This window comes from Larimichthys crocea, chromosome XVII (genome assembly GCF_000972845.2).
Source record: "Larimichthys crocea isolate SSNF chromosome XVII, L_crocea_2.0, whole genome shotgun sequence".
Lineage (NCBI taxonomy): Eukaryota > Metazoa > Chordata > Actinopteri > Sciaenidae > Larimichthys > Larimichthys crocea.
Window position 1 is genome coordinate 12,079,828 of NC_040027.1, and position 24,064 is coordinate 12,103,891.

Sequence of the window (24,064 nt, forward strand, 5' to 3'; positions counted from 1 at the left end):
CTAATCATTTTTTTTTCCCTCTATTGCAAAGATCTCATGGAGCTAAATTCATAATCGAGGCAGGGGAGAATAATTGGCCCACTTTCATAGATTTCAAATTTCATCCACGCAGTTTTCCCTGCTGTTGATTGTTACAACACACCATAGGAGAACTCGAGCTCACGACTCGCTGATTGTTGCAGCTGAATCCAGCAATATGAATATCCTTTTTAACACGTTCAAGTATGGCTTAATTAAATAAGTATAGATTATTATATCAAGTATCAAATATCCGAATATAAACCAATGAATGAAATAGTTTAAGGAACTATTAATATGCAAATCATTGTTGTGTTCTAACATGACTATTTTCATATTTTGTTTTTTTAAAGTCAGATTTTATTCCATAATTTTATCCATTGACTCGCTGATGTTTGTCTGCGGCTCAAAACTTGACATTGACTTATTATTTTAATCCAAAATTATGATTTTAACATAGTTTGGGGTGAACAAAACTGCGACTGAAAAACAGAAAAAATGGAAATAATAACTCAAGTGTGTCTAAATATAAAAACCCAACATCCTTTTGGAGTCATACATGACATGAGCATAACATGAGTCTTTAGGGTGAAAGTTGTGTGCGTGTGATTCATTCATCCGCTACAACCACCTCCCTTTGTGTCACACAGTTCATCACTTGACTCCTCTAAAGGCTTTGTCAATCTTAACAGGTTTTCGAAACAATTTGTTGCACATTAAAACAACTGGGTTTCGGATTTGGGATAGATGTAGTCTCCGTGATATCACCAACAGGTTTCTGAAGAGCTGTTGTGAAGCTCAAAGTGTGGTGGCTCTGGTCGAGATTCATGACATCTCTGCTCATGCACGGGAATATGTTGCCATCAGAGGGTGCAGACATGCATTTGTGGGTACGTGCGACAGTTTACACGCACAGATATTACAAACAGCTGACAGATGTTATGGTTCTAGAGCTAAATGTGAAACTTTCTTAGAAATAATACCTTAATTTCATTCATTCAGTTCTTCGTGTTCTAACTTTGCTGTCATTTCACCCTCATCACTCACCTGTTTGTTATTCCCTCATTTACTCCCCAGTGTGTTTACCTTATTATTCCTTAACCACTAGTTCTCTGTCAGGTTGTCTTCGTGCCATGAGCCGTAGCTTTCCGGTGCCCAGATAGTGTTATGGAATTTTCTATCCTTAGGTTACACAAGGTTCCGTGTGGGCCTTGAGGTCCTCAGCAGTGTTAGATGTTTGGCTTTGGTTGGGAACAGTAGGTGTCAGTCTATCTCAACATTGTGGTGTCCAGGGTCGAGGAGACCTATTACTGCCTTCATAGACATAATAGATAGCTGGCCGTTGATGTTCCAATCTGTGTAAACAGACATCTGTGTCTCCAGACTAGAACATACTGACAATAACACCTCCATGGGTAAAGACATTCTCTTTGACTAATTCTGGGCGTGTATAGTATTTGTGGTGTTATCTTGGGGTTTAAAGTTGATCCACCAGAATGAGTTGGACAGAATGTGAGACCGACTCAGGCACTTCTGATGAACTTTGAGAGTGTCTCTAATTCTCCTTGGGCCAAGTGTCAATAAATAATACAGCATAAGACACCAGAGGCTCCTGAACACTTTCTTCCTTCCTGACCTCACCATTGACCTTTGACTTCAGCAATTTCTCCACAACAGATAGTTCTGCCTCACGTAACCCTTTAAACTTTGACTCTCTGAATCTTTTATGAGTAAAGACTCTTGACCCGAGTGACAATTACAGTGGCTATAAGGAAATGTTGATTTGCATCATTGCACCACACAGCTTTCTGTAATAAACAGTGCAGTGACATACAAACTTTATTACCACGCTTTATGTAAAACTATACTCAATGCATGATAAGATAACTCCAGCTTGTGTGCAGGTTTGGCACTGTGGTCGACGTCTCCGCAGTCATTTAAATAAAAGTCCGAGCAAAAAGCTCGCTGTCTCTCAGAAAACGACTCTTCTGCAGAACACTGAGGTCAGCATTATTATTTAAAAGCACTCCATGGCATTGTTGAATCATTTCACATATCTAAAATGTAAAAAAAGAAAGACAAGGTAGCTGTATTAAAAACTGCCGCAGCTCATACCGCTGTTACCACTTGAAACTGCTACTAGGAGGGCCTGCAGCTCTGACAGCCCACCACTTTCCCACGCTCATGTGTCCAGCATCATGAAGTGAAGTGATAAAATGTGTCACTGGGGGGAAAATATCATTATAAAATCAAAACATAGTCACACATATTGGTTAATTTATCTGTTCTTTACGCAGCCTCATTCATTCATTTGATTCTCTGATTTGCGTTAATTGGTGAAGTTGAACTCTGAACTTGGAGAGAACAGACAAAGGAAGTGGAGGATGCTCATCCCTCCTGTACTGCAGTCATCTCTTGACTGAATCAGTGAACTTGCAGCACGGTGTAAATATTTCTCTGCTGCTGATGACCGGCTCCTCGCAGACATCCTGCTGGATGCTGCAGCTCGGATCATTTCATCTCAGTCTGTTTCATGCGTCTGGACCACTTCACCCTTTGATTGCAGACTTCAGCCTTTGATCAGTTGCTGGGTGGACAAAGAAGCAAAAAAAAAAAAAGTTAAGTTTGTAGAAATGTACTCTGAGTAAGAGCGGAATTTGTCTTGCCTTCAAAATAAAAGCATTAGAAACTTCTTTGTCTCACAAAATGCACACCTGTCAGCTCAGTTTTTATTGCGCTTGAGGCTACATTGAGAATAGATTATGTTGACAAAGACTGTTTTTATAATTGAATACATTAAAATTGCATGATTAGTCTTGCTGGAGCCAGTCCTAGCTGACATTAGGCGGGATGCACCGTGGACCAGTCACAAAGACAAACAACCACTCATACTCACATTCACACCTACGGGCGATTTAAATTCACCAATTAACCTGCACGTCTTTGGACCTGAGTATCACTGACAGAATAAAGAATGGAAGAATGAAAGGACCGCGTATGTGCAACGTCGCCGGCAGGTTCATTAAGAGCCGATGATTCTGGCTGCCGCCACGTCAGCAGTTCTCTTCCACCTCCTGACTAATCTAAAAATCGGCAAAGACATGGCTGATGTTTATTTCTGCTAACATGGGGAACTTATGGAGAGTGACTCACTTCTGGAGCCAGCCTCAAGTGGACGTTCGAGGAACTGCTTTGGCTTCACTTTGTCACACACAGACTTGGAGGATGCCACTTGGAGCCCAACCCACTCACATTCACACCTATAGAGTCACCAGATAGGTGAGGAGAGAACCCATTCAGCACATGCACACACAGACAGGCTTCAGCTGGGGTTAAAGGGACTGAGGGACCACCATGCACCATCACTTTGAAAAGCTGTAATTCCTTTATTCTGAAAAGATGGCCGGATATTGTGCGTGTTTCTGCTCTGGCAGCCTTGACACTGGCAACAAAAGCCTCCGTGCGCTCCGCGGCACCGCACATCCAAGGACTGTAGAAACCAGCAGACCAGAGACAGAGAGAGAGAGAGAGGAGCAACAATTATTAATATTTAAAAAAAAAATCAGCTTTTATTTGTGTCGCTGAGAAACCACACAACTCCATCTGTGGATAAAATGGAAGATTTGGGAAAAGTGCTTTTATTTGCGGACAGGTCCTCGGTCCTGTTGGACTCGTTGGCAAAGTGGATCGGAACGTTTGGGCGCCTAATTGGAGTTGTTGGCTGTTTGCGTGCGTGAAATGAAAAAGGTGTACAATGATTGTGCCTTTGAATTAACTATGGGCGCTCACATTCTGGAGTCCAACTCCAGCGGCAACTTGACTCCTGCTGTGTCCGAGGCTGGGACTGTCCTCCCGGGCTCGCTTGCGGTGATCTTATCGGTCCTCATGGTGACTCTGGTTGTCGTTGTGGTGGCTGGAAACGCGCTGGTCATCATGGCTTTTATTGTGGATAAAACCCTGAGAAATCAAAGCAACTACTTCTTCCTGAACCTTGCTATATCTGATTTTCTTGTGGGTGAGTTGGTGCCTCTTCTTCATCATCCTCATCATCTCCTGTCAGTTCAGTAAATTTGGTCTTTTGTTCCTCTCCATGAATGAAAACCCACCAAAAGCCAATATGTGCACACTGTAATACCCCTACAGTGTAATTATAGTGAGTCACAGCTGCTCATTGGTGACCCACCATCCTCTCTGCTTCATTCACACCCCCCTCATTGTGCTGCAACCTCTCCAAAGAGGGCTGCTCATCTTCATCAAACATCTTTCACTTCATCTTAAGCACTCATCTGAGAGCTCTGAGGAGGTGACTGACTGTAATACAGGTTGAATCATCATCCTCTGTGTGTGTATATGTGTGTGTGTTTGTGTGTGTGTGGTTGTTCCAGGTGCCTTCTGCATCCCAGTCTACATCCCGTACAACCTGACAGGCCGGTGGATGCTGGGTAAGGGTCTCTGCAAGGTGTGGCTCGTCATGGACTACATGCTCTGCTCCGCCTCAGTCTTCAACATCGTCCTCATTAGTTATGACCGCTTCCTGTCAGTCACGAGAGCGGTAAGTACAGGCTGCGGAGGTGCTCATTACCACACACACACACACACACACACACAATGACATACTATCACAGTCAATTCTACAATGTGTCACCCACTGGAGGAGTTTACTCTGCAGTGAGGAGTCATTGACATTCACACGCTTTAGTGCCTCACAAAGCATGTCTGGCTTTAATCTATAATTTTGTCCAGTCAGTCTGAACACAGAGCGCGGATTGTGCGGTTAATTCAGTGGGTAAATAGTTTTGAATGCAAACATTAGCAGTCAAATCAGCGTGTACAGACAAATATAATTCAAGTCAAGAGGGCACTCAGTTAAAAAAGTGCTGCTCTCTCTGTGAAAACTGTTTTATGATGGAGATTTTAAAGTATTTAAGAGGCAGGGTGGATCTAATGAAACATGCGACTGAGTTGGTTTTTTTGGAGCCTGAGACTGAAATTCAGGATTTCACACCTCGCTTTCTGCTGCTTCGATTTTTGTCCATCCATCTTCCATAACTGCTACCAGGGTTGGCTGGAGCTGACATTGGGTGAGAGGCAGACAATCAACCATTCGTGCTCACGTTCACAGCTCCAGGCGATTCAACCTTACAACACCTGGTGTTCCCCGTGAGGGATACCCATCCAAGTCCTAACCAGGTCTGACCCTGTTAGTAGAGTCCAGACTGCTACTTTATCGAGGACACATCACACCGAGTGGCAACCTCTGTGACTGTGAAGTGCCAAAAACTGCAGTTCCTCACACGTACACTTCAGGCTGGCTACAGAACGAGTCAATTTCCATAAAGTCCCCATGTTAAAAAGCCTGAACTCACAGCAGAAATAAACATGTTTACAGCCTGGTACAAGAAACAGTTTTGGTCTCTGTAGCTAATTTCCTCGTTCATGACAACTGTACTGAGTCTGAATTTTTATAAAACTCACCTCTTCAGATTATATTAAGGCTTAAAGTTATGCATAATTAACAGCGTGGCTGTGTTGATTGACAGGTAGCTGTTGTTACAGATGGCTTACTTGAGCAACAGAGGCGCCATTCAGCCCACCTCAGGTCAGACGATGATCCAATCCGTCTTTGAAGATTTTTAAATTAGCCAAGAGGGAGAAGAGGCAGGACTGAAAACATGGCAGTGGCCAGAGCCACAGATTTAGAGCTTGACAGATACTCCAGATGTCCATTCTCGATACTGTCAGTGATTCACACCTTTACAGTCACCATTTAACCTGCACGTCATGTCTTGGAGGAAGCCGGAGTACCTGTGACCCTACCTGTATGGGAGTAAAATCCTGGAACTGGAGAACATTTATTGCAACTTTTGGCCTCACGTGTTGCGAATCAAGTGTAACATTTCTTCCCAGAATGAAATCTTAAGGTCTCCCAAGACGACGTGTTCATCTGTGTTTTGATTGACAGAAAACTGAAATGTTTCCAAGTGGATGATTTGTAAGCTTTCGCTGCCTGTGTCACTTTTAATTCAGTAAGTTTGGCCGATGCCACATTTGGAGAAAAAGCCGCGGTTCGAACAGTTCTTTGCTTGTAGTTGGTGGTAAGGATGAAGTCTTATTTGTTTATTCATGAGTTTTCAGGAGGATTTCTGGGATTTACAATGGAGATGTGCAGTGTTTTGCTTTTGTAATGACCACTCCAGACTGGGGGCCAGAATCAATTTATTAGCATCATGAAGTGGCTCTGTTTTTATAATTCATTGATTTATTTAAGTTGCTCTTTAAACCGCGGTCACATTAGCAACATCATTGTCTCACGGTGACAGCTGTTGCAGCCGCGGAGACACATTTAAGACAGATAGACTTTCAGAGGAGGTGAAGTGAAAACAAAGTGTAAAGAGAATTAACAACGGGGCGATGACGAGTGAGGGCCGGATCTCTTTCACACTCTTGTGTTGAATCGCTGAATGCGGCTCTCAGCCCGACATTCCCCTCCTCTCTTTGGCTTAGGTGACACGCTGAGGAATAAGGCCCTTATGAGTGGGTTTTATTTACAGCATTTCTCTGCTGCTCTGAGGCGGCACAATGCAAACAGGGATTCATTTGAACAAGGCACTCTGAGCAGAAGCAAGTGCGTTTGTCAGCCAGTTTGTATGCGAGCAGCTGCGGGTCTTTGAAATGTAACAAACAGTGTTATCGTGCATCGCTGTGAGTCACACTCGTGCCTCTCTCTCTCTCGCTTTTTCACGCAGGTTAAATACAGAGCACAGCGAAACATGACCCGCCAGGCTGTGTTCAAGATGGTGGCGGTGTGGGTGCTGGCCTTCCTCCTCTACGGCCCCGCCATCATCTTCTGGGAGGCTATCGTCGGTCAGAGTGTCGTCCCGGCTCACGAGTGCTACGCCGAGTTTTACTTCACCTGGTACTTCCTGCTCAGCGCCTCTACCTTCGAGTTCTTCACCCCGTTTGTGTCCGTGGCTTTCTTCAACCTCAGCATCTACCTGAACATCCATCGCAGGAACAAGAACGGAGGCGCCGGCCTCGAGGACGACGCCAAGACGCAGAGGATCGGGAACAAGAACAGAGACGGAGGAGGCTGGAACGTGTTTTTCGTGAAGACTCGGAAGGTTTCATCCAGCGAACCTACTGCTATCTCTGCAGTAATCGAGGACGACGATGTATTGTCTCCATCCTCCAGCGGGGAGCCTAATACCAGCCAGATATTCATACAGAGGGAGAGGTTCTCTCCTAACAGGAAAAACTCCAGGCTGTTTCAGCACACTGCCTCCTGCATGGCGCCTAGCCGCAAGACTCACGGATCTCGTCTTTCCCGGGACAAAAAAATCGCCAAATCTTTAGCCATCATCGTCTGCATTTTTGGAATTTGCTGGGCTCCTTACACTCTACTAATGATCATTCGGGCCGCCTGTAGCGGCGCATGCGTGGCGAACTACTGGTACGAGATTACGTTCTGGCTTCTGTGGCTGAACTCCGCCATCAACCCGTTCTTGTACCCGCTGTGCCATAGCAGCTTTCGAAGGGCTTTCTCGAAGATACTGTGTCCTAAAAGACAATCGGTCCAGCCTCAGATCGAGGCTCAGTCTTGTTGAGATGAACTCAGATGCACTTCCATGCTTTATGAATAACTATTGTTGGTCAAACACTGTAAAAAAAAATTTAATAAATAAAAATCCATATACTGTTCTTCCATAAAAAATCGAGTTCTCAAAATGTTTGCATTTAAGTGAGCGATGCCCGGATTGTCTGACAGCAATACAGCCGTTCCTCCAGTAGTCATGAAATATGTGCTAATTTACTTAATGACAGGTTAAAGCAGTGGACTCAAAGCGGAATATAATTGCCCTTGATTAAAGTGCCCCTAAGAGCAGATGTTTTTCAAAAGATGTACATCTTTGTTTTTTTAAGATTTATTCCTAACCTCCAGAGACAATCTGATCGACGTGCTTTCATACCACACAGTTCTTTATGTGCCGGGAAGGCTGTGAAATGATGACTTATGCAGTCGAATAGAATTTGATGACCATAATTTAGTCTTAAGATGTCGTACGAGATCTGCAGCAAGCAGCAAGTTGTTAAATTACGGTCTGTCTGCACGCTCAGATTGGAGGGAACATTTTTCATTGAGCTCCTGTTTAGATCAAATTGACGTGAAAGGAAGAGTTTTATGGTCTTTTATGTGTTTTTTAAAATAAAGTTTCATCTCTCTCCGTATGAAACATTTTCACTCTGTGTCTTCAAAAAGATACAAATTTGAGCTTCTCAGCACGCAGCAATAGGATGACAAATGTGAAGGCCTCAACATTCAAAGCACCTGAAAAGAAGAGAATAAGCTGCACTTGTTTACAGAGTCACAATTCACGACGTTTTATTTCATTTTATCTGAAAAGTGGCCGATGATCCAACAGAATCAACCGTTATCTGCCAACACTTAATCTGCACTTCATTTAAAAAAAATGTACTCTTGTTGATGTTTGAAATGTACAGCACTATAAAACGAGAGCAGCGTTCAAACTTTTGTACAATAATATCTATGCCAAGCTAGATGGTTGTGTTCCTTAAGTACAGTATTTCATTTAAAGACTTGACTGGTTTATACCACCCAAACTACTTGACTACTTTGTATCTTGGCTATGAATGTGTGTTGGTGTCAGTAGCCAAAGAAAGAATAAAAAGAAAACTGCCTACAGGCTCCGTAACTGTACACGTTATTGGTAAAAATCTGAACTGTCTAGAAGGAAAAGTTTGACTTTTTTTTTTACCAAGAGTTAGACGAGTAAATTGATACCTTACTCATACCTATAAGGAAAGTATAAAGATACAGCCAGAAACTGCAGTACCTCAAATGTCCACTTGATGCTGGCTCCAGAATGAGTCAGTCTCCATAAGTCCCCATGTCCAAATGTCCAACTTCACAGCAGAAATAAACATGTTTACAGCCTGGTACAAAAACAGTTTTGGTCTCTGTAGCTAATTTCCCCATTCATGACAACTGTACTGAGAGTGAATTTATTTAGAACTCACCTGTTCAAATTATATTAAGGCTTAAAGTTATGCAGGATTAAGAGTGTGGCCCCTTTGATTGGCAGGTGGGTGCCGTTACAGGCAACTTGTTTAAGCACCCAGGCATCATTCAGGTCCACCTATGCTGCCACACTGAGCTTCACAACGGCTCTTTAGAAACCTGTGGACAACGTGACAGATACTACATCAATGTTTTATATAGTTTATGGTCTGAAGGGAACAAAAATCTGTCTAACAGCACCTCTAAAGTTGTGGTTGTGGTCACACAGGCGAAAGCAAAAGAAGAGGTGAAGATGCAAGTGAGTGACCTGAAAAGTTTTAAACTAGAGCAAGTGACTGGAGGGAAATAACCCAGACATGACGTCTTCAGTAAGGTCTGTCTGAGACTGAGCTGAATATAACGTCTTGTGACAAGTGAAAGATTTTTTTCTGGCTCCTCTGATAAGACTGAGATAAGTCAGGTATGAGTGGGTGGACAAGAATGTTGTGTCGTGTGTTGTGCTGTGTGTGGTTTCATGGATGTACGATGCATACCCGACAAATTACCGTGGAAAACTCGCATCAGATACAAAGAAATATTGAGGTTGTTCTTAGAAAGGCCGGTGGTCTTCATAAGAGACTTATCTCTGCTGTGAAAATAAGGAGCTCTTCCTTTGTGAAAGACTATTGTCAAGTTTTTATTATCTGATAACAAGTCCTAGATAAGTGTAAGGCATGACAGAACTGCAGCGCATTGACCTTTGATACATTTTTCCAGGACAGACGAACAGAAACCAAATATATCCGGAAAAAAAAAACATCCTTAGAGATTTCAGACCGCCGGGAAACAACAGCATCGCTCTGCCCTGTGGGAATTATGTGGGACATTGCACTTGAGAGAAAAAACAGACACTTGTTGAAGAGACAGTTGAGGAAAACCATCGGGGAGACACGCTCTGCAGAAAACAGTTGATGGTGTTGAGAGAAAAGTCATGGCAACTAAATGATGATTTGTTTTTGACTTCTTCCAGTCAGCGCACTTCAACATCATTTCTTTGAAAGTTGAGTATTGTAATACATCCTCCTACAGTTAACGGCGTGTGTAAACTGTTTAGATGGCAAGTTCACAAGTTCACGTACAGATGATGTTTTCAAAGCATTCCTTTCTTTCTCTCTGTTAAGAGTCGGCAACATCTCAGTCAAACTTTTGGACCGACTTCTATCACCACATTTTCCATCTCCACTTCTGACTGTGACACCACATTAAGTGGGTTTTGTTTTAAAAGAGAGTTCTGTCTCCCCCCAAAAAAAAACAAAAAAAAAAAAAGTTTTTTTGGTCGACCACGGTGGCGAGAGCTCTTGGGGATAAATAGATTTTCCGGTCTCTGTGGTGGCGTTATTCTCCCACTGACCCCGTTTAATAATAGTGGTTTAAATGCAGCGGTTGCCGTAGGTGTGGATAAACATTTTGTGCCTGTAAAACCGGAGCTGAAAATGCTTTCCATAAACAGATATAGGAAAAAAAATGTGAGACAAGACTTGTCATACATGCTCCTCAAAATCCATCTGTCAGAATGGAAATAGACTTCTGAGTCGTGGAGCACAAGCGGCCGTTCCCTCGCTTCTCAAAACGGGTGACAAAGTCAATTTGGAGGCATTTCTTAAAAGGTCAGCCGAGGATGAGATGAAAAGACTGTGGTTTGGGTGACCTGTGCAGAGACGCAGGTGGACTTGCAAATAGAAAACAAATTGCTCAGCCGCAGCATTGGCATTGTTTCTGTGCGCTGTGGGAGACCTAAGAACCAATATTCACAGCCTTTCAAAAAGAAAATTGGAAGTGGCTCGCATGCTTTTGGTTCACGTGTGGATTGCTCTGAGACACAAATATGGTAATATAATTGTTATTGAAAAAAAAATCAAAACAAAATCAAATAAGACACACACAGCACTGGGTTGTTGTATTTTTTAAAGCAGATGACTGTTCGACATGGCAGGGAGTGCAAATGTAGCTGCTGCTCACCGGGCAGTGCAGCATGTGTTTGGAAGATGATAAGCTCATTTGGAGAAGACAAAAGAAACACCGCTCCTGAGAATCTTCCAATGGGGATCGCTGCTTGCGAAAGCAACACGTCCCGCTTCTCGCTTTTCAAACGTTCAGTCGCGGTTTACGAGCCATTTCGGAAAAAAAAAGACGCGGCAGAGGCTTACAGTCGAGAGGAAGATTAACGCCGAGGCTGTGAAAGCTTTGTCCAAGAAAATGAAAATTATTTCAGTCGAGATATGAGCAGTGAAAGGGGAGTTTTCCACAAGGGAACCTGCAGGAGTTATTAACAAAGCGGCTGTTATCAACCTTTTAGCAAGATTCACACAGTGTGGATTCTTTTTTTTTTGTAGGTGTTTCTACATCTTCCGAAACAAAAAAGACTGTAGGGAACAGCATACTTCTCACCCACACTGAGTTAATTAAAGAAAAACTCTTCTTAATGACCCCTCATGCCCTAAACGAGCTAACTGCCTGAACAGAAACACTCTTACCACAAGAGGTCAATCAAACATGACTTTTTTCCCCACTGTGAGTTTCAGCACTTCTGTACTTCTTCCTGTTGATTGCTGCCAGCAGTGTCTGTGTATCAAAGTAAAATTGTACGTGGTGTCAGGCTGAGTGAAGAGGCTCCTGCAGGAAGCAGCTTCTGGGCAAGTCGTGAACCTTTCTTGGCAGTTTATGAACATGAATAATCGGTTCATTTACCCGTTTCATGGTTTCATCACATTTAAACAACAATCTACAGTCATGCAAGACAATATGAGTCTATAAACAACAGTGCTTTGAGCGACACGCCAGAGTTAAAACAACATTATGTAGATATTGGTATTTTTGTGATTTAGCGTCCCCAGAGTGCAATCCCACCGCTGTAAATGCATTTATTATGATTATATTACTTATGATCAAAAACATCAAGCAGCCAGCTCATATTACTGACTAGTCCAACAGGAGTCAGCCCAGCTCAGCGTCTGTCTTTCAGCTTTTTACTTCACCAAGCACTCACCAACGACTAAAAGTCAGTCCCAGGTTTACTCTTGTCCGGCAGCTTTTTGCTTGGTCACTCTCTCCTTTTCTCTTCTTAGCTTCATCTGTCAATGTCCTCTTCAGTCTCTTCACCTCTGTCATTATGTCCTTGAGCACGGTTACTTTTTCCCAGTTGCCCAGCTCCTGTTCTGGCACGACACCAGCTCCACTCCCAGACAGCACTCCTGTGGTACTCTGAGCTCACAGTCTGGTCAACTCGGCTAATGAACTGAGCTAACATGAGCTAACAGCAGTTACAGCTGTCAGCAGTTTACTTCACTGTCCATCAGGAAACTCTGTAAATCACAGAGAGTTGAGGCGGAGCAGCCGGAGGACTTTAGAGAGAAAACCAGAAAACATTTTCTCCATAAAATATGATCCAGTTTCACCAAAATCAGTGAAATAGTTGGTGCTGTGTGACTTAAAATGCCGTAAAATGTGACGTACTTCTCGTGGACGATCATACCTGGAGCCCAAAGTTACACAGTGCAGAAACAGACGTACAAATGACAGACCTGATTACCTGTTGCATGCTCAAACAAAGTACAGCTGTGGCTGATGGTATTGGTCGTAAATCAAACTACTGAATAAAAATGATTCAAATCTAAATTTTGACTTAATGATGAGCTACAGGAAAAGTTAAGGCATTAAAAATAAAGAACATCCTTGAGGAGTCATGACTGTACGTACCAAATGAACATTTGTCAACAAATGTGAACCTGAAGAGTGAAAGTCAGGGGATCACTAAAGGTAAAGATTCATCCTCTGGGAAACTTATAACTCTCCATCTAATAGTTACTGTGGTGTTTTAGTATTGGACCGACAATCCACCACTGCCAACCCTAGAGCGAGGCTGCCAGCATGACTGAAATAATAAGAAATATTAAAGAGCTGCAGCATCTGTTAGACTTTAAGGAATTTATTTCTGACCTTCAGTTACAGAGTTGCACTCATCTATTATTTAAAAATCTCTGAAAGATGACCTTTCCTGGTGACTGAATGAAGATTATTTCACTGAAATGCCGTCTAAGAAATGATGAATAAAAAACTGTCTTTCTGAGCACAAAATATTCTGTCTTTAAAGCTTATTGCGTTTCAGGGAGCAACCTTTAGACAGGACAGATGAGCACTTGGTGTTCCTGGCACAAAATCGCTTTGATGAATCAGTTCATCAGTCAAGTTGTCTTGTTTTATGTGCCACAAGTAAAATTCCAAGTAAAGAATGATGGGAGGAACTGAAAATGCCTAAAGTGGTTTGTAAAGACTTTTATTTATCCTCAAAATGTCATGTTCCCTTTCAGCAGCGTACAAATTGTACCGTTTGATACAGTTTGGCGGCGGCGTACGGCGAAACAACACGGAGAGTTTCTTCTTTCTTCAGCTGATACGTCGCCTATAATCTTTTTTAAAGGGCAAAGCAAATAGGTTTCACATTATTAAGCTGTAACTCCATTTGTAGCGTCTCCAGTGGCATCATTAGTTAAGGTCCATAAAAATCGTTTTTTTTCCACCTCTGTTGTCTCCATCAGAGTTTGCAACACCTGGAATTTTGCACTTCATTGAAAGTCATTTTTCCAGTCAGAAGACAATGATAAGGGTAATTTTGATTTGCTGCTAATGCTTTCTGTTCTCGATCTCAGAGAGATCCTGTTTCCCAAATTTAGACTGGACCGGCCACAGATACATGAATAATAAAATAATGAGCATGATCAGGTTGGCAAGCAGTGGACAAACAAAGCCTGGCACTATAATACTGCTGCTGATGTATTCAAGGAAACCCGAGCACACACTGTTCTTAATATTGATTTGAATGTGTTTTTTTTTTCTACAAACAAAACTGAACCATGTGTGACTCTGCCTGCCCTGGGCTGATTCTCTGATATTCATTCTTAAGGTTATTTAAGTGTGTTGTTGTTTATCTGTTTTGCATACGTAGTTATTTTATGTGTTATGTAGCCTTTAGCAACCGGCTTTGAAAAGTGCAACAAAGATTTTGTTATTAATATTAAAAACAGTCATGACTAATTAATGTCAAAGCTCACTTGAAAAGTTAAGCTGGTGTTTCTCAAGCTTTTTACACCGTGTACCACTTCAGAATATATTAGACTCTACAAGTACCAGAGAAACACTCTGTTCAACTACAGACAGTTTACACCTGAGGCAGGTTTATTCTTATACGTCTTCCTAATATTTGCCAGAATTTCAGTATTTTTGAATAATTTATTTAACCCCGACTTAATATCTTTCCATCCTATTTCAGCCCAACATTGACATGACTACCTAGAGCACTGATATCGACAGTAAATATTACAGGAAATGCAATGAGAGAGGTCACGTACCACCAGTGGTACACGGACCATAGTTTGGGCACCGGTTAACCAGATCAACCTGAAGCTTTGGCATTTAACAGCTAATGTTTTGTGTGGTTGTGTGGTGCTATAAAAAGCTTATTTCTAATCTATAAGCAGATACATGCACTCTCTCCAAGATTTTGGAGACAGGCGTTCTGGTTTTCGTTTGTAGTACCAGTAGTATTGATCATATTTAAACAGGCAGATCATCTTTATCAAAAAGGAATCTCATAATTTACTGTTATCGGACAATGATTTAGTTTTGTATCAGCTTTTAAAAAATATAATGACGTTTTATAACTTGGCTCAGGAACAAAGATCACACCTCAAACTCATAAATATAAATATCCGTTCACTCTTCTTCTTCTTCCTTTTTTTTTTCTTTCCCCCCTCTCTCTCTTTTTTGTTGCAAAAACCTGAACCACCAGAGCTCGAATCTTCTCGCCTCCCTCCTGGTTCCCTCTCACCTTCCTCCCAGTCCATCTCCAAACTCCTACAGTACATCCATTTGTTCACAACCCTGATTTCTTCCCTCACCCCTCCTACAGCACATATCCTTACCGCTGTGCTCTTTGTCAGTGAATCTGCATTCATATGCAGATTTTACTCGAAATGTGTCTTGTCATGCATAAGAAGCTGTTAATCGGACTGCGGGGGAAGTCTTTGTAATCAGTTATCCGTTTTTTTTGGATGTTCGCTTGCTCCACTGGAAGCCTCAAAACATTGGCGGTTACCCCCAGAGGCGATAGCTGATGGGTTTCTGGATTCATAAACAGCAAACCCTGTGCAAAAATCAAAGCAACGCTGCAGCTGCAGCTCAGAAAAAGGATGAGTGTGATGAATTTCAGTAAAATACTAATGATAAGAGCTTGAAATAATCAAACTTCGAGTCATTCCCACTGCACAGGGCTTAAAGAAATCATAAAGAAAGCTCCATGTGACTGGATCCATATTTAAAAAGTCTCTTTTAACTTCCTCTGTCACTCTTCAGGACACTTAAAACCAACCTGATTTGTTTGTGCCCTATATTAACTCACTTGTGTCACCCACCTGTCACTTGTCTGTCACTCACGCTGTCGTGAGACCGTTTTAAATTTGCAGCCCGATTACTTTTGACCTCGTTTTGTATGTTAATTCAGCACAGAGAGTTGAGCGAGCCGCTCAGAAAAACAAACAAACAGCTCATCTAAATGAGTACAGAAAAGTAATTTGACTGGCACGAATACACAGATGACACAGCTCCTGTCCTGAGAAGTCAAACACCAGTGGAGGAAGACGCCTCCTCTCACTGTGGATGTATATATATATATATGCTTCTTATCAATATTTTTAGATTAATTAATTGATCACATGACTACTGTACTGATTTCTTCAGTTCTAAGGAGCTTTGCAGTGTTTTGGTTCTTGGCTTAACCATGTTCACTGCAAGATAGCGCTACCTGTAATAGTCTGTGATCGGTTCAGACATGAGCTCATAAATTGGAGCCTGCCAAGATGGGTTCTCACCAAGCAGCAACCTCCATGGCTGGGAAATTAAGCCGCGAAAAACTGCAGTTCCTCAAACGGGCTGGCTACACAACAAGCCAGTCTCCATAAGTCCCCATGTTAAGATGCCCAACTTCACCGCAGAGATAAACATCCACCATTCCCCCACCGAGACTCTCAACTCCCTCCTGATTCACTTCTGTCTCCCCATCGCCAGCTAACACCGGACAACCTCTGAACTCCTCTAATCCTCCTACAGCACATCATCTCGGTTCAACCTCATCCATCCACCTGTCTAAACTTAAATTAATGTTGGCGTGGTCCTTGTTAGTGGATTAAGGCATAAGGTTTTGCATAATTAACAGCGTGGCCGCTTTGATTGACGGGCAGGTGCCATTACATCACAGGTGGATTGTTTGAGCACCCAGGCATCACTGAACCCGCCTCAGGTCTGCAGATGATCCACGTCTTTGCAGATTTTTTAGATTAGCCGGGAGGCGACAGAAGCAGGACATAGCGGCGGCCAAACAATGAGCTGAAACTCTGTGGAGCCGAGGGAAGCTGCAGATTTCAGGTGATAATTCTCACCTTCTCATAGATTCATCACTACAGCTGACACCTCTCACATTTCACACATTATTATTATTATTTTTAGAAAAATATCTATTAAAGTCACTTCACGTAATTATTTTAAAGATCAAGTATTTTTCATTTGACAGTGTTTGTTGTCTCTGAGAGACTCTCAGCCTGAAGTGCTGCTACTGTTCTGTTTTGAATCCTTAAAAACTGAGGGCCGGGCTTCGACCTCATTGACTGCTGTGTCAGTATCTGCCTAATGGACAAAACATTTTCAATGACAATACTTGAAACACAATCCACTCTTTTCCACCAGCCCTTCAAAACTGACAATATCGAGATGTTCCCAGAGTTTCTAGCACAGTGATTCGGAAACATGATGGACACGTACTCAGTTGTACATGTTGCCGAACATTGCAGCAGAGTTTACATCAGCCCACTGAGACCACACATCTTCCTGAAAACACACAGCTACCTACACTTTCACACGCATGCACACATCGCCTGGAGGGACTTAATAATGTATCAACTAACCAACAGTGTCTCGTGGTTTTTGTTTCTGCCGTGTGTAGTGACCTCCACGACCCCAGCACTCCCACCACGAGTCAAAGGTTTCAGAAAATACTCAGCAAGTCTTATTTTTCTGCACCCGCGCACACACTGTGATAGTTTTTTTTATTACTCATCTCTCAGCACAGCACGGCATGTTTAACAGTGAGACCTGTAGATACAGTGAGGGTCTGTTCTGAGTTGTATGTTGTAATTGAAATGGGAGAGAACCAGCTGAGGGAGTGGATGCTTTCTCGCTGATATAACATCTGCCACGAACTGAAAGACGGGAGTCCCAACGCAAGGTAAAAAAAAAGTCAAACATTTATAACGGCATGAAGAAGAAGAAGAAACCACGACCCCTCAAGGAGCTATATTGATTCCTGAGCCAGCCAGTCGAAGCGTGAAAGTTGCTGTTAGGCAAACACGTGTGTGCAAACATGTTATCAGTAAAGAGCATATTGCAATATCGATGGGTGTTTATCCCTTATAGTCTGGCACAAACAGCATCAAGCCAAGGATTTGAAACGACTTTATGTCTCCCGTTTCCAGAGATTTATGTTGGCTTCAGTGTGTATTAAATCAGCCTTCTTGTCCAAGCTGGGGAAACCATTACACTATCAGTTTGACCTTTTCTATTTTCAGAATATTCTGTTGTGATAATGTCACCCCGTCCTCCAGCTCGCAGGAAAGCCAATTTTTCACGTGGTGGTTTTGAAGGTCTACATCTCACTGCTCTCCATCCACAAGTCTTAGCCCGAGGCACCCATAGTATTATAAGACCGTCTCGTAGGTGGTATAAAACCGTGCATGCTCTGAAGAATCTAAGGTTCAGCAAACATCTATCCAACAGGAACATTCCCGGATTTATCTAAAAATGTTGTGCTGCCACAGGCAGAGATATTGTCTTTAACAGTGACAGCGTATTTCTGCACATACTTACAATAACAAATTGCTCCACCATCACTTGTACCCCCCCCCCCCTCCAAGTGCAGTCACTGATATTCCCAGACAGCACAGGGGGTTTTTAAGGATAAGGCTGTCTGTGCTAATATCCAATCGAAACAGCCCCAAACATATAGAGCACGGGTTTAAGTGAATTTGCTGAACAAAGTGCCACTGTTACGCACACAGAACAAATAACTATGTCATGGCTAAATTGGTTTATTACTCAGGAGGAACATCAGACGTAGAGCATTAGCTTGGTGGCTATGATAAAAAAAAAAATCAGACCTGATCAAAGTGCAATCTGCCTTTTCATATCCTCCTGCAGTCTGTGCAGTCCTGTCACATGGTTTACAGAAGAGAAGGTACAAACCAGAGACATGTCATCCTTTAGGGGTGAAACACAGTCTTTAAAGCAGCATTGCATAGAAACTGGGATTTATTTATTTTTTTATACTACTGTAGTAAATATGGACAGCTGTACACGTGTATTTGTTAGGATTATTTGACTTTGCGAGCGAAGCCGCAGTGAAGGCCATAACGTGACTTTGGATTAAAAGGGTTGATCCGTGGTCTGCTACTGGGACGCAATGATCCCAGGATACATCACTGAGGATGCGTCCCAGTGCAGCCATGAGATGTTTATGGCACACAGATCAAAAATTAAGCCAAACATCAAGCAAGATCAAAAACACAAGACACAGATACTCATCCAGTGCCTTTTTGCTCTATCAGTCTCACCTTTTCTCTTCTTAGCTTCTTCCCTCACTGTTCCGTTCTGTGTTTTCTTCTGTCCATAGAGGCCTCTGAGCCCGATTACGTTGCCTACTTGCCCAGCTCCTGTTCTGGCATGACAGCAGCTCCGACCTGTGGCTCTTTCCCGCATGTCATTCCCCATCTCTCACTCTCTCTCTCCCAAAAATTCCTGTCACTCTTCAGCTGTCTCTGTCAAAGAAAATCTAAAAAAGTTGCACAATGTTGCTTTAAACTAAGATTTAAAAAATTAAGAAATTCAAATAGACACACTCTCTATGTCTCTGTATGTGTCTAGCATATAGAGACAACAGCTTTGTGTTTTGAGTTTGCACATCCTTTAAAATGAATGAAGGGAAATCATGTGGGGTCCCTTCATATACAAGAGGTGTCACTGAAGATTTCTGAGGCTGTCTACTGCGACCAGTGCCAGAGTCACTTTGTGCCACTTTAAATCATTGTCTTCCTGTGAGGCTGAATGTTTCGCTGCAGAACTGTTTAACCTATAGCCCTGTTTGTCATTGGCCTTTCACAGCACGTCCAATCAGATTGCAGCTAACCAAGAGGCTTGAACAGGTCTGGAAATTACAAGAAATTTTACCATCACTGGATTTAGTACAAAAGATGGCACACAAGTTGTCAGCTTCTTGTATCACGTAGCAAACAGATAACTAGATGTCTTTAATTTTCAGGGAGAAGAATTCAAAAGTACAATTCATTATGTAAATCATGACAACTCAAACGTAGGCCTCCGCAGGGGAAGCCACTCACGTTAATCAGCAGTGTGTGTCAGACATAAAAGCTTAATTACCTCATGCTCAGGAGAGGCGTCTGCTTCTAAAACAGATTCAACAGATTTCTGTGACACTTCCTGAGAGGTTAGGCGACGGGCCAGAACAGAACAAGACAGTTTTTGGTGTGGTTAGCGCCACCATGTGGCCATTTATGAAGCATGTCTGGTCATAACTTGAATTTAAAACTTTAAAGGTGAAGAAACTTCAAACTTTTTTCATTGAATAGTTTGCAAACACAAATATCATCCAAACTTCACCATATTTGATACGTAATATATTTGGATAATCCCGTATGTCTTTAGTTGTCCACACAGTTTTCCTATGGCTGCCAAATTAATTGTGTTCATGTGTTCATAATGCCATAAACTCTTAAAGTATTGTACAAATGCAACTGAATTTAGTACAAAGAAAATATAATGTAATCATATTTAAAGAACAGGTGCAGGTTAGTTTCAGCTATATGCATTTAAATGACTATACCTCCTCACGACTCTTTAGAGAGGATGTAGGTATTTCAGAAAACGTTATATATTTCTGACACAGATCTAAACATTCTCTTAATTTAAACAAATCATCCTTGTAGAAGTCATTCATCCTCTGAGTGCCTTTTAAGCTTAATTTTATGCATCACATTTCCTTTTATCCTTGAAGCTGCCGTGCTCTTTCTTGCTTTTTCTCTTGTGTCACCCACATCCTACCTCGCCATCCGATGTAAAATATGTTAACAAAGGACATCCATCCAGGATTTGAGACATCATGTAATGTGTCAGGAACGGCTGAAAAATATAATAGAAAACAAAAAAACAGATCTTGCACAGTTATATATGTAAAAGGAGTCTAATAACAGGACAATATGCCAGCTCCAGTAATTTTCTCTATACGGTGTAAGCCCATGAGCTTCACATATCTGCACATATCTTTGATTGTACAGTACATGTACACCTTTCATGCAAGGCATCCCAAAGTGTTTCACTGAGCAGAAAAGACAACAATGAAAATAATTTTGCAAAAATAGATAACACATTAATAAAAGTTGGTCATACAATGATAAAATGTTAGAATAAATAAAGGCAATAAGAAGAACCAGTGCAAAGTAATCAAGGACCAATCAAATGTTAAAAAGCAAATCCATTAGGTGAATATACACAATGGATAAGAATTACCAGAGAGGATGATCAAGGCTTAAAAGCTCAGCAGTAAATAACGATCTGTGACATATAAATAATATAAAAAGCCAGAATAAAAAGATAAAAAGTCTTCAGGTGTCTAGCAGACACACAGTGGCTGAAGGCGGAGCCCCCAGCTGCAAAGGATCTGAGAGACCTGCTGGGTACAGATCTATACACTCCTGTAATAAATAATACCTCTGTAAATTTATTTTAATATACTGCTGTCCAATTTGACATCACAAAAAAGCACAACCTCAAAACAGACCAGTAACACACAGAGGCAGCTTTGTGAAGAGTTAAATTGGCTGCAGATCCGTGAAGATGTTTCACTTCTCATCCTAAAGGTTTCTTCAGTTATGACTGGTTTGGGACTCCAGGTACTAACTATTGCCCCAGACGACACAGCTCCCAGGATAACAGAGACACACAAAACCCACCAAATAACAGTTCTTTAACTGGTAGGAGACTCTGGGGAAAACCCGCTGGAGGTACTACATATATAGCCCATTGGGATCCCCGAGGAGGATCTGGAATATGTTACTATGAAGAGGCACGTCGGGAAAGTCCAGGTAAACCTGCTGCCAAGGCGACCTGACCCCGGATAAGTGGAAGAAAATGTCGAGCTGACCAAGATTTAACCCTTCTCAAAGGAAGATGACCCGGATGACTGAGAACCTTCACAGATTAAGTAAGGCAGCATTGCAGTGTTGGTGCACGGCATTAAATTACATTGTACAGCTGCTTCTGTGCACCGTTGTGATGATTTGATTTGTGAAACGCAGGTGTAACTAATAACGTTAATGCTCCCATTTAGGTCCAGCATCAGGTCGGGCATGAGGTCTTCTGGCTCACACACACACACATGCACAGTTTGTTGCAACAGAGTCATCATTAACGTTATTGATTACACCTCCAGCGTGCGCATATCCACAGCGAGAAAGGTCTATTTTTCTTCTTGACATACATGTAGGTGTGCAGCCCAAGTCTTGTTTACTCAAATCATTTCAGCACAGCGAACTGTCAAAAAACAAGGTCATCCCTCTGATGTAAAAATACTTTCCAAGCTTCCAGTCGACATTCACACCCAACCTCACACATCCACTGCACTCCATATGTGAACAACGCACTGAACTAAGATGAATTTTCATCATTTACACTGATTTCTTCTTATTATTTTTTGCACCAAACAAGCATGTTCCCTCACATGTGAACACAAAGCTTCATTAATAATGGTTTGTTGATATTTCAGTAAATTGTTCAGCCCTTGCGCTGGCATGCAAATGAACCTAAATTGTTGTTCAGCCCTTGCGCTGGCATGCAAATGAACCTAAATTGGCTGTAGATGATGTGAACACTTATAAGGAGTTAGTTGGCACCATTAAATGGGCTTTTATTATCTGTGTTTGACGTTAGCGTTTATGAAAAGACAAAGCTGGGAACTCCAACAGAGCCTCTATAGAGTGTGTAGGAAGAAAGAAGGTAAATAAAATAAGAAATGTCGGAGGAATGCTTCGTGGAGAAATGTTCTGCCTGTCAATCAACCTGTCACTGGCAGCAAACTTGGCATTAAAACAACAACATGTGGCACAACATCTTCATCCCATTCTGGATGTCAACAATGTCATAGCCCCCAGCTCAGAAACACAAATATTTTGTCTCCTTGTTAGTGAGAAATTATGTAATATTTTCAGTAATGTTTACTCTATACATCTGTATGATGAAACTGCACCACATGTCTGAAGTCCTGTCACCATCCATGAATGCAGCATGAAATTCCTGTCGTGTCTTTTAAATAAATAAATCATCTAAATTATCATTAAGGTTAATTAGCTTCAAAGCGCACACTCCTCATCTTCCTGACAGGGAATTAAAAGATAACAAACAACCACAGTCAGTTTTTATGCCATCATCTCCGCTTGGTCTTCACACACGGCTCGAAAAAAACAACAACACCTACATCTCAATGCCGTTTCACACTCAAACATTTTTCCTCACAAATTACAGACAGCAGAGCAGGTGAGCAGTTTTACTGTAAGTTATCGTCATCATTATTCTCCAGGACATTTCATAGGAAGATAAAAGATCCAGATCCTTGTTCAGTCCAAGCGACAGCGGAAGTACCAGAAACTGCAGTTCCTCGAATGGCCACTTGAGGCTGGCTCCAGAAGTGAGTCAGTCTCCATAAGCCTCCATGTTAAAATGTCTCAGGTCCAATGATGAATCCATGTTATTGCTAATTTTTAGATCAGCTGGGAGGTGAAAGAGACAGGACTGCCAACATGATGACAGCCCGAGCCACCGTGCTCAATGCTGCAATTGTCTTGAGGCAGGTCCTCATGACGGGAACATTGAATTTTTAATAAATCATTGCAGACTTGATGTGGGAACTGATTTTTTTCTTTGGGTCTGTACTTTCAGGGGTTTTGATTCCCTGCACCACAAAAGAGACCAAGCGAGTGGTGTGCATGTTTCCTTCTACTCATCTCCAACCTAATAAAGAAACTTCCGAAACTCAATCAAGAAAAATCCCTGTGCCAAGTTGTCGTTAACATTACAAACCGTCACGGGACGTGCACGGCCCTGAACAGGAGGACGTGATTAAAACCACACAGAACAACATAAGTACCCATCTACTGAGTATCATTGATATTGGTGTGGTGCCTGCACAGAGCCCAAAGGATACAAAAGACAATACCCACTCCAACAACAGTCTGCTCAACCTGAATGTCAGTCCACCGACTAACTAACTGTTCAGCACTTCACTCAGCTTTGATGAAATGCTCGGAGCTGTTGTAAATTTTCTCATGAGTTGTGCTGGTTGTTCTTCCTCTTGTACCACTCTGCTCTTCGTCTTATCATCAGAAGATACGTCTTCTCCTTTTGGTGGCTCACAATCCTGTGAAAAGACTTCTTGAATTTGGCATTTTAAGTGGTGAACGCTGTTATCTTTATAGTCCTTAATTCATTTCTAATTAAATTTGCCGTTGGCGAGGGACGCAATTTCACAAACAGAGAATACAGCTCCGTCATGCACTGAAGTAATGTTTTAAATTGTGTACAAATACAAGCGCATGTAGGTGTTCTTTTATTCTACCCAGAGGCTGCAGATGAATCATGCAGACCCCAAACTTCCTCCTCTTTTGATAAAATGCTGTTTAAAAGTTTGAAAAGTGACTCAATCACTAACTCTACCACCAGCAGCAGCGGTTTTTCTTCTCTACCCTTGACGCACTCGACCTCGCAGCTTCCAACATGGCAGCACGACCTTGTATCCATTGGCAACCCGTGGCAAATAAACATTTTCATGACACCAGCAGCAGAAATAAACTGTTACATCAATAA

At 42.0% G+C, this 24,064-nt stretch overlaps 1 protein-coding gene across 1 annotated transcript; it reads left to right on the plus strand.

Annotated features, from left to right (window-relative positions):
- Window positions 1–3,179: 3,179 nt before the first annotated feature.
- Window positions 3,180–8,919, plus strand: LOC104919156 (histamine H3 receptor). Its single transcript, XM_019277663.2, has 3 exons — window positions 3,180–4,033; window positions 4,404–4,570; window positions 6,765–8,919. The coding sequence occupies exons 1-3, from the start codon at window positions 3,757–3,759 to the stop codon at window positions 7,620–7,622; spliced, it is 1,302 nt and encodes a 433-aa protein (XP_019133208.1). The 5' UTR covers window positions 3,180–3,756; the 3' UTR covers window positions 7,623–8,919.
- The last annotated feature ends 15,145 nt before the right edge of the window (window positions 8,920–24,064 follow it).